At 33.9% G+C, this 12,212-nt stretch overlaps 1 protein-coding gene across 3 annotated transcripts in view; it reads right to left on the bottom strand.

Moving 5' to 3' along the window:
• The window catches only part of IPO11 (importin 11), a 203,517-nt gene that overhangs the window by 102,811 nt on the left and 88,494 nt on the right, over positions 1–12,212 (bottom strand). For all 3 annotated transcript variants that reach the window (XR_005019404.1, XM_036848210.1, XM_036848211.1), the window contains 2 exons: positions 6,931–7,046; positions 1,522–1,598 (listed from right to left, as the gene is read on the bottom strand). Coding sequence is in view for 2 of the 3 variants with exons in the window: in XM_036848210.1 (XP_036704105.1) it covers positions 1,522–1,598; positions 6,931–7,046 (193 nt within the window). In the remaining variant the exon portion in view is untranslated. The remainder of the gene's footprint in view (positions 1–1,521; positions 1,599–6,930; positions 7,047–12,212) is intronic.

Here is a 12,212-nt window from a genome sequence, read left to right as displayed (position 1 = left end):
CCCCCATGATCATCCAGCAAATGAAGACAGATGTTTTTTATTTTTATTTTTTTAATAAGCTTATTTATTTTATTTATTTATTTATTTTTAATTTTTGGCTGTGTTGAGTCTTCGTTGCTGCACACGGGCTTTCTCTAGTTGTGGCGAGCAGGGACTACTCTTCGTTGCTGTGCGCAGGCTTCTCATTGTGGTGGCTCCTCTTGTTGCGGAGCACAGGCTCTAGGCGTGCGGGCTTCAGTAGTTGTGGCACATGGGCTCAGTAGTTGTGGCTCGCAGGCTCTAGAGCGCAGGCTCAGTACTTGCGGCGCACAGGCTTAGTTGCTCTACGGCATGTGGTATCTTCCCAGACCAGGGCTCAAACCCGTGTCCCCTACATTGGCAGGCGGATTCTTAACCACTGCACCACCAGGGAAGCCCAACAGATGTTTTTAAATCAGCTATAATTATGTTTTAGTCCACACTTGTTGATTTTATCAAAGAATGTGTCTACCTTTCTGGCGCATCATTATACCTCAGTAATACTTTCCCTCTAATAAAACTGCTCACTACAAGTAAGTTCTCAGAAAAAATAATTTTGAGATATTGCCATAATAAGTATGCCTTTTTTCCTAGTTTTTTCCTACATGAATGCCCTCTCCTGATAATATTAAACTATTCAGTCAGTATACCCAAAGTTCTAATGAAGGAATTAAAGATGCTTCATGGGTGAGTCTTAGAGAGTGGGAACTCTGAATGGAATAAATGTAAATAATTTTTACATTTTGTAAATAAACGATTTTTTTAAATGGCAGTAATTTGCAGACTGAAAAAGAAGCAAAGGGCCAGTAAATAGCACTGTATACAATTCTTAAATACTCTATGAGGTTTAAATGTGAATCTGCACTGGTAAAATCGCTCACAAAATAACCCTGTGAACAAAATATTTTTTGTAAATTTAAGATATTACACACTTGTGAATGGAAGCTGATATGTAGCAGACAAGTATTGGCTTTCTATGACTAAGTATCATCAGAATACATGTTCAGAAAAGAATCTAACCAGGTATCATCCATGGTGGCTACCAGAGACTAACAGCCTACTCCTAGCACAGTGGCCAGTTCTCTGGTGTCACATGCCAAAAGTGTTGTCTTAAAACATTAAGCTTCCTGATTTCAAGCTTCTACATAAGTAATACCTCAACAAACAACAAATGATTTTTATTATTTAATAATCTTTATTTTGGTGGTTCCTTAGCTAAATCAGAAATATGTACAGAGCTCATTTGTTAACAACTGACAGCACAAAATCAATTTTCAATTAAGTATAAGTTAAGTAAATTTAGTGTTTGCTCTTTAATACGCAGAAATAACTCTAAAAGGTTATACTGTAGGAAAAAATCTAGAAATTATTAAAACACTACACAACTTGTTTCTCAAAATCAAGGGCTTTAGTAAAAATGGAAGGTATGATTTATAGTCACCTATAATGCCCCAAATTATGGTTGCATTCAAAAACAGTGGTAATTTTATGCTTAATACATACCTAGAAGTGGTGACATATTCTGAAATATACGAAGTAACTCTGGTGTAATACATGGGCTGTTTTCCAAAGTCACTAACCTAGGGGAAAAAAACAGACGATTAAATCACTTTCCATAACCATTAAAGCTATGACTATAAAAAGTACCAAAGATATCCAACTTGACTAGTAATCAAGAAAATATAAATTATAACCAAAACAAGGTACAATTTTACTCCCACCAGATCAGCAGAATTTTAAGTGTGACATACCATGTATTGTCAAAGCTATAAAAGTGGGAACTCTTGCATACTGCTAACAGCAGTGCAAGTTGATATGATCACTTTGGGAAATAATTATTATCTGGTAATACTGAATATGTATATGTGTATATACCTATGACCTGGCACTATTTCTAGGCAGAAATGTGCACAGGGCATAAGGTCTTATACATTTGCTCTAGGAGTCATGCACAAGAATGTTCAGAGTCGCATTATTTGAACAACAAACAAAATGGCAAATGAGTAAATGAATTGTTACAGTCACACCATTAAGCTCATCACTATGGATGAATCTCCAAACAGGAAGCAAAAAAAGTAAGTTAGAACACATATGATACAATTTATATAAAGTTAAAATATACTGTTTAGAGATACACACGCATATGTGATTCTAAAAGCATTAAAACACAAGAAAGAAAACCAATAAATGAAAACGAAAAAATCAGTATAGTGGGTTATCTCTGGCATGGATGCAGGAAGATTCAACAAACATGCCACACCAGGGGCTTCAAAGACATTCTTATTGTTGTATTTCTTACCCAGAGTATGGAAAATTGATTTTCATTTTATGTAAGTTATAAATAATTATAAACAATATGACCTCATATTATTTTGTGTCTATGAAATACTTCACAAATTTTAAATGACAAAATCAGGTAATCTGGGCAGGATATTACACAGGGAAAACCAGCTACCCCCAAAATGAAGTACTTCCAACATGCACAAGCAATGATGTCTTTGACACCTTAACTTGATCAACAGTAACAGGATTTTAAAGATAAAGACGAATACCATATGATATCACTTATATGTGAAATCTAAAATATGGCACAAATGAACCTATATGCGAACAGAAACAGACTCAGAGACACAGAGAACAGGCTTGTGGTTGCCAAGGGGGAGGGGCCTGGGGGAGGGATGGACTGGGAGTCTGGGGTTAGTAGATGCAAACTGTTACATACAGAATGGATAAACAACAAGGTGCTGCCATACAGCACACGGAACTATATTCAATATCCTGGGATAAACCATAATGGCAAAGAATATAAAAAAGAATGTATATGTGTGTATAACTGAGTCACTTTGGTGTACAGAAGAAATTAACACAACATTGTAAATCAACTATACTTCAATAAAAAATAAATTTAAAAAACAGCAACAGGATTTTATTTCATTTTTAAAGAATAAAACTTCAGGAAAGGTAAAAAAAAAACCACCATTATCCTATTCGCCTTTAAAATAACCATGAAGCCAAAAGAAAAACTACACTCCAGTCCTGGGGTTTCACCGAGAAAAAAATTGGAGGTCATATTCTAAATGCCAAAAGATGTTTAAAAAAACTCTCTTACTCAATAGGTCCAGACTAAGATTCTACCTGAAGCTTGTTCCTTCCCTTCTACTGTCATTACCTTAGTAAAAAGGCCACTCAGGTCATTGTCACTCTCACTTCCTATGCTAGTTCCCACAGTATAAACTATGCTATTCAAAAGAGGAAAAATCTTGAAGAACTTAAACTACTTAAAAATAAAATGACATGGTTTGTAATTCCAGATTAAACAAATAAAGACTTGGAAAGGAGAGGGAGTGAGGCAAAGTCAAAGCACTAGTTCTTTACCATCAGGGAAAGGGAAAAGTTAACTATTTTGACGAATAATTAGACAAAGCTATATGTACCTACATCTTTGACTAGAGAAATATAAAATTTAATGTTATCCTTCCACAAAAAATGTAGAAAAGAGAGAGCATAAAGTAAAAAGACAGACATATCAGTTCAACAAATAAATATAAGATCATTAAAATTCTTTTGAAGTAAAGCCTCTTTGGTTAGGTTAAAATATAAAATTAAAAAATTTGCTCTGTATAGAACATAAATAAATTTCAAATAAAAAAGCTAAAATGTAAAAGATGAACATAGATAGTTAAATCAAATCTAAACAAAATAAACCATATAATATTAATATAAAATTTAAATGCGAAAGAATTAAAAGGTGGAAAATTAATCACTGCATATATACATTATATCACATGATGCTTCATAAAAAATTTTAAATATATTTTATTTATTAAATCTTATAACACTATACAAAAGTACCAAAATTTTGTGCAGTTATATTTTTTTAACTTACAAATCAAAAACGCTAGAAATAAAAAGGGGCACTCACATGAAGAAAAGTGAATGGGATATTTTAATACATCAGGGTCAAGATGAAAAAGCAAAATAATGTGAACTAACAATCTACAAGTTAAAAAGAACAGATATACATGAAAGTCTGCATCTTTGATACTATCATTACTATTTATGTGAATATATTACAAAAATAGATACTATAAGAAGTCACTAAAACTCACATTAAGTTTAAAAAAATTGTACAAGTGGTATGTTATATTTACAATGCAATAAATCCAGGCCTGAATCATATATTTTAATATCAGGAAAAAAATAAAGAATGTTAGGTCAAAGAAGTCATGAAAAAAAAAAATCACATAATCAGTCTGAAAAATTTTTCTTTGTAAACAAGACCACAAACATCAGCTGGTACTGGTAAGCCCTATCAGTTCAAATTTCCATTCCCCAAGATAACTATTTTATACCTTTGTCCCCACAAACCTCTCTCATCTTATAAATACTCCCATTCCAGCCCATGACACTCAATTGATGACTATACTTCATATTTTGTTGAGAAAACAGAAGCTATTAGATGGAACACCTTCCCATCTCATTCTACTACAATACAGAAACCTATCTTCCTGCCTTGAGTTAAAATGGATGAAATACCCCTGCTGCTATTTAAAGAAAAAAAAAAAAATCAACTCCTTCCACTTATGCTGAATCCCATCCCTTCTTGCCTCCTTCAATTATCTCACTCTCTTGAGCCTCATCATACCTCTAGATCTTCATTCCCACACTAGCCAACTGTTACGCAATTTCAACATCCTCTCCATAGTAAAAGCTTTCAAACAAGCTGTCAATGCTCACAGTCTGTACTTACTTAACTCCAATTCATTCTTCAATCTACTCCAATTCTTCCTTCTGTTCTCACTACTCCACTGAAACCCCTCCTATCATCTCCATTCACTTTTCTGTACACTCTTACAAGGACAATCAGCAACATTTGACATAGTTAACCATTCCCTCTTTTAGGAAATATTCTCTCTTGGCTTGGTTTTCCTCCTATATCATCTCTGATGGCTTCTCGTGTGACCTCAAAATGTTTTTTCTTCAGGATTCTGCCCTGAGCACAAGGCCCTCTATCTGCCCTTTCCTTCCTAGGCAATCTCACCAATTCTCAGACTTTATAAATCATACACAACATGCTAACCACTTTACAAACAGTATCTCATGCTCACAACAACCACATCAGGTAGAAATTATTTTTCCTCATTTTACAGAAGGAAAGGCTCACAGAAAATGATTACAAACCTAATGCAGTGGTATACATGGGATTGGCCACCTCTATCTGCTTCCAAATATGAGTTCTAACCCGTTAAGAAAATTATGTTAAGAAGTGTGTACCCTGATTCTTTAAATAATCTTAGCTTTAATAAATTTGATAAATTTTTTAATGTATCCTAATGATTTAATTTTGTTTACATAGAACGAAAGCTAGGAAAAAAGAAATTACCGTTAGTAGAGCAATGCACTTCTATTATTACCTGTTCATATAATCCCTAAAAAATGTATATACCTCTCATTAACACATTAATATACTAAATCTGTAATTATATTGATAAGTATATGAGTCTGCCTCTTTATTATAACTAATATTTTTAATTTTTATGATAGATACAATATACATATGGTTACAGAAAAGTATCTATGTGCCAGAGATTAGTGTTTTAATTTGTAATCTAGAGTAGAAGTTGGCAAACTATAGCTCATGGGCCAAACCAATACCCTTTTTCTGTAAGTGATGTTTTATTGGAGCATAGCCATGTCCATTTGTTTATATATTGTCTATGACTGTTTTGGTGCTGAAACAGCAGAGTTGAAGAGCTGGGACAGAAAGTACATAGCCTGTGAAGCCTAAAATAATTACCATCTGCTCCTTTAGGGAAAAAGTTTGCCAACCTCTGATCTAGAGTAATCCATCCTGTACGAATAAAAATATATGAATATAAGAGGCTCCAACACATGCTAATTTCCAATCATTTAAGTCACGTAAGTTCAAACAACATAACCTAGAAAAGAATATGAGAAACACAAATTGCAAATTAATAAGTATCCACCTAGTTATGTTTTTAAATTGTTCATCCAGTATTGATACAGATCGTTAATTTTACCATTTGCATCAAAGACAATTTCTTAGAATCAAAAAACTGTTCATTCCTAGACATCCAAGCAAAACTGAAGGAAGGGAGGGAGGAAGGGAAGAAGGGAGGGAAGGAGTGAGGGAGGGAGATACCACAAATGTTTATTTTTTCTGTGGTTACTTTCTATGATTTGCTTTTTTAATTCCAATACCAGGTTTTTACATTAGAATTTTAAAACCTTTCCTGTATTACTAATTACATCTTATATAAAGATTGGCCCTGAAGAAAACTGCTGCCATCAGTAAGATAAAGAAAAAAGATTTCTAGTCAATGCTCAGTCTGTACTTACTTAACTCCAATTCATTCATTTCACAGTTTGTAGCTCTGAGATGCCACAGAAACAGGGTTTGTTTGTTTTTTTACCTCTTAACACTATGTACTACTTACTCAGTAAAATAATAAGCCAAGACTAAGTAGCATTAACATTTAGGGCTGAGGTATTCTATCTCAGTACTTACTGGGTAAAGTAGTAAGAGGTTGAAAATAACTCAATATCCCCCAAAACATCTCATTTAACATGCTGGAAGTTTTATGTCAATTTTTAGTTTTGATCAAGATTCCCCATTTTACATTCCAAATTCCAAAAGATGAAATTCAGGTGAGTTCTTACTGAAACTTCCTCTCTAACTTTGACTATTATAAGCCTACACTGAGTGACAGCTGCCAAGAAAAGTTGGAGCTATGTATTATGTTACCCAGTTCAGGGAAACTGATTTTATGTGTTTGTTTTTAAATGCTGAGTTTTTAAGCCCTAGTACATGACCTTTGCTTTACTGCCATGAGTAGGGAAGGCCAAGAAAATAAATAAATAAGATCCACGGTATCAAGTTTTTCCTCTTACCATAATTCTAAACCATCTTCCAGAAGATAAACATGTGGAGGCTGGGAAACATCTGTACTCAGTTGAATAACTGGGAGCAGGAAAGGGTACAGGTTCTTGCTGTCTGCTCCTAATCCCTATGGGAAGTATAAATAAAACTTAACATAAGATACTCTAAGGTCCCACTTCCCACCAAAAAATCACCTATCATATTAAAAAGCCCTAAAACCAACTTATAAAAAATCAATCAGTCAGATTTTAAAAGAATGGTTCTAATTATAAGCACTAGAAAAACAAAATTAGTTCTATTTACAATTGGAAAAAAATATTATTCAATTGCCTAATGGTAGTAAAACCATATACACCAAGGCTACACACATCTGTTCATTTTAAGAGATTTCTCATATAAATATTTATTTTCCCTTCTCTGATGACTGAAGAGGTGTTAACAGTGATGTATTAAATTCTACAAATTATCTCACCTAAATAACTAAGCTAAAATGAACCCAATCTAAATGTTCATCAGTAAGATAATTAAATTATAATACCTTCATATTCTAGAATACTGAGTAGCCATGAAAAAGGATTAGGCATGGAATGAAAACAATCTCAAAAATAATGACAAATTGGGATTAAGAAGAAATGTGTATAACAATTCCACATGCCAAACAATTTTTTTAAATAGCTATGTATCTGATATGAAGATACATGCATAAAAATGTTTCTTGGGAGCAAACAGAAAAAACTGTTAACACTAGTTAAACATGGATATTGGAAAAGGATGTTGGAAAAAGGTAAAAGGAGTCTTTTTTTAATGTGTGCATATTTTTTAATGAAGAATTTCTGCTAATATTTTTAATGAATTAAGAATATAAAGATGGAAGAAGAAGGGATTTTACTTTAAAATTCTACTTTGACTAATTACTGTCTTATGGAGGCTGACTCAGTGTATCACACTAAATCTAAGCACTTTGAAAGAAACAAAAAGGATAGAAAGTCAATTTTTAATTCATAATAATCTCTATAATCTGATAAACACAGAAAGGAAACCAAACTATCAAACACCTCCTCACTTAGAAAATAATTCAGATGTCAATATAGTTGACATATAATTACAATGCAACAAAATATGTATGTATTCCCCTTTTGATGACATATGTATGTGTATATATATATATACGAATTTTTATCAGTGAGGTATAGATACTTCAGTGGAAATACATAAAGTTTATCCTTAAATATGTTAAGTTTGGCCCTTTCTATAACTAAGCATCAGTTGAAAGACTTTATTAAAGATTTTTCCAAAGGAAGAGATTTATAAAAATGTCACATTTCATAAAGTAGTAAATTGGGCCTTAAAATTCAGTTAAATTTCACTCTCCATAGCTCAATTCTTAACAGAACAAAAAAAAGAAAAAACATGAAGAAAAACTAGTAAAGTTCAGTTTTAATATCAAGCAGACTTAATATTTCCTAGGAATGTCAGAATCTACTTACTTAGTGCACATTCCAATGAGCACAGTATGCTAGCATTAGCAAAACTAAAGTAAGCAACTGCTAAATACATAAGATTCTCTCAGTTAAAGCCTGAAGAAATTTACCTTTGTAATCTAGTGGCTTGAAGAATGTGTCCAATCCCAAATATGCAGCTTTAAGTAAATTTATTTGAAAATTCTTTCAACCCACAACTGTAACTGAAAGACACTGTCTACAGTACTATGAAATAATTACAGTTAGAGCTATAATATGTTGTCTACAATACTATGAAAGCTCAAAAATAAAGTCATCAGTTATTAATAAAATTATCATAAATGCTTGAAGGGAGGAAATCATATTGTACTATAATTACATAAAACATAAAAGGAAATTAAAATTAGGTGAAAGGTATAAGGAAATCTCTCTATATGATCTTTGCAACTGCCTATGAATCTATAATTTAAGAGGGGAGAAAAGAACAACACTCTAAAAACTGCTGTTTCTCAGGTTATTGTCTTTGGTTCTCTTCTCATGTCCCATGTACATGCTGATAACGTCCAAATATATTATCTCCAACCAAAACCTCTGAACTCCAGATACTCCAAATGACACAGGACATCATCACCCAGAAGGCATCTCAAACTCTCAAGTATACCAGTGAACCAACTCATTGTCTTCCTAAAAAATGGTTCCTCTTCCTGCATTTCCTAACTCAAGTGACATGAACCACTGTCTAGCTAGAGATAAATTATATCACAACTACCTTCTGGTTCTTCCTCCTCCTCACCCCAAATCTAAACAATCCTTAATTCTATCTCTCTAATATTTTTCAAATTTTCCCCCTTCTTTCCATGGCTTTACTTCAGGTCATCATCTCTTTCATGGTTAACAGAAGAGCCTCCCAACTGTTTCCTTGAGCTTGGTTTAACTCCATTCCAAACCAGTGTCCCCACTGGTACACTGATTACCTTTCTAAAACACAAATGATAACATTCCTTCCTCTGAACTTCAAGAGATGCTTTTTATGCCTTCCTAACCAGACCCCCACACGCAAGCTCAGTACTCTATGTCGCAGCTATACCAAACAACTCCGTACTAGAAATCACTGTTAACTTCTGCAGAAAGCTGACAGACTTAACACATGCATTTACTACTGTGCTCTCCCAAGATCCACCAAAAGGATATATGAGGATGTGTTTTTAAAGACCTAAAACCATAAGTACAAAGACAGCATAAGAAGAGATAAAAGCAACTCATTTTTGGAAGCCAGAAAGAAAGACTGATTTAGCAGACTCAGAAAACGAAAGCTCAAAGCCAGCAGTGAAAAAGGGCAAGAAACCACCTGATTTATATCACAGAAACTCCAAAAGACTCAGGAACTGATAGTTCAAGGTATTTTGGGAAGGGGAGGTTGAAGAGGAGGTATTAAAAATAATAGGACCTCTGGAAGGTATTTTAAAAGACATCTGATGACGAGATCTCATCCAAGTACAACAATCAACAATTGGCCCTCTCCTGAACCCAGTATAGAACTGGCCATTTATTTTCTGGTTAAGTAAAACAAATCGTCTAAAGACAGGGAGATATCAGGTAATCAAGACTAGGGATACTATATAAAACAGGGAGATATAACGTAACAGACGGGAGACTGACGGATCTTTCACTAAGGAAAGATCTGAAAAACACGGAACCAAAACATTTGTCCCATACAAAAAAAAACCTCCAGCTAGATAATCCTAAAGGAAAAATCCACAATCAGCAAGCTTCGCATACATACTTAACCCTTCCAATTAGCTTTTTAGTGCCCACTCTTAAATTTATACAAAATGTTGATATAGCTCTTTTAGTTGGGTGATGGTTACCTAAGGACTCATTATACTGTTCCTTCTTTTGTACATGCTTCAAATTTTCACAAGGGAAAAAAAAAAAGTAGGCAACCAAGGATCAACATATATGATTAAAATATCTAATATGAAAAACAGAGAACAAAACAATAAAATAGAAAACAGCAACTTGAAGGAAACAGAGACCACACAAAGAGATGAAAGCTTAGAAGAATACATCATTAATATCCTTGTCAGAATAAAAGAAAACATTGTATTCATGAAAAAAAAAATGAAATGCTGTAAAATGATTATTCAACAATACAAAAAAGAACTCATCGAAGGGGGAGGGGAAAAATAGGATATGGAATGAAGAGACACAAACATGTATAAAATAATCAACAAGGATATATTACACAGCACAGAGAAATACAGCCATTACTTTGTAATAACTTTAAATGGAGTATAATCTATAAAAATATTGAACTGTCTATGTTGTACACCTGAAATTAATATAATATTGTAAATCAACTATACTTCAATAAAAATAAACAAATAAAAATTTTTAACTTAAAAAAAAAAGAACTCATAGACATTAAAAATATTATAGCAGGAAAGAAAAACTCGATAGAAAGGGTAAATGATAAAGTTGAAGAAATACCCCAGAAAGTAGAGCAAAAGGACAAAGAGAAGAAAAAGCAGAAATGAAGAAAAATACAGGGCTGGTTCATTCATCTATCATCTAAGTAATAAGAAGTTCAGAAAGAGACAGAAGAAAAACATGAAGGTGCAGAAATAATCAACAAAATACAATAGACTTATCTAGAACCCAAGAACACGAGTTTCCAGTTTACAATATCCACCACATGTCCAGAACAGTGGAATAAAAATACACCCACATCATCATGAAACTGAAAACAGGAACACAGAGAAGATCATACAAGTTGCCAAAGGGAAAGGAGAGATGTAACATTCAAGAAACGAGAATTAAAATGGCTCAGGATTCCTAAAAGCAACTCTAGAAGCTAGAAGACAAAGGAAAAATGCCTCTAAAATTTTGAGGGATAATCTAGAATTTTACACTCAGCCAAACTATTAGTCAATGTGAAAGCTGTAAGACATTTTCACACATGCAAAATCTGGAGAAAATTTACCTCCCACGTACCTTTTGCAGAATGCCACTGGCATTTATGGGCTCCATCAGAAAGAGGAAGTAAAACAAGGAAGAAGACAGGTACAGAAAACAGGTATCCTATAGAAAGGATAGGCAAGAAGAACCCTTTAGATGACACTGAAAGGGGATCCAGTTATAACAGCTGTGAACAAGCATAGAGTAAAGCCAGGCCACACTAAAGCACATAAGAATCTTCCAGATTCCAAGATGATGAAAGTAATAAAACACCTGATGTGTGTAAACACACTGAGGGAATATTTAGATAACAGGTGGAGAGAATGGATTCAGTTACATAGAAAACTAAATGTAGCAGGCAGAATTCTAAGATGACCACCTATGATTCTTAACCCCAGTGTACACACACCATTTGCCAGTTATTCAATCAAATGCTAATTTAGATATTACTTTACAGATGTGATTAAGGTCCCAAATTCAATGACCTTATGATAGGAAAATTATACAGGTAAGCCTGACCTAAACACATGAACCCTTTAAAAGAGCGTTTTCTTTGGCTACTTGCATAAAAGAAAGTTAGAGATTCAAAGCCTGAGGGGATTTGACAGCCAAGAATTTCCCCACTGCTGACACTGAAGATGGAAGGGGCCGTGTATCAAGGAATGTGGCTGGACTCTAGGAACTGAGAGGTGCCCCAGCTGACAGACAGCAAGTAAACCGGGACCTCAGTCCTACAGATCAAGGAATTGAATTCTGCCAACAAGCTGACTGAGTGTAAAGACAAATCTTCCTCAAAGCCTGCAGGGGAGAACTTAGCCTGGCAGACACCTCAATTTCAGCCTGTCAGACCCTGATCAAAGAGTACAGACAAGGTG

The sequence above is a fragment of the Balaenoptera musculus genome, chromosome 3, assembly GCF_009873245.2.
Source record: "Balaenoptera musculus isolate JJ_BM4_2016_0621 chromosome 3, mBalMus1.pri.v3, whole genome shotgun sequence".
NCBI lineage: Eukaryota > Metazoa > Chordata > Mammalia > Artiodactyla > Balaenopteridae > Balaenoptera > Balaenoptera musculus.
Note: the sequence above shows the minus strand (reverse complement) of the source record. Positions and strands in the feature narration are given on the sequence as shown.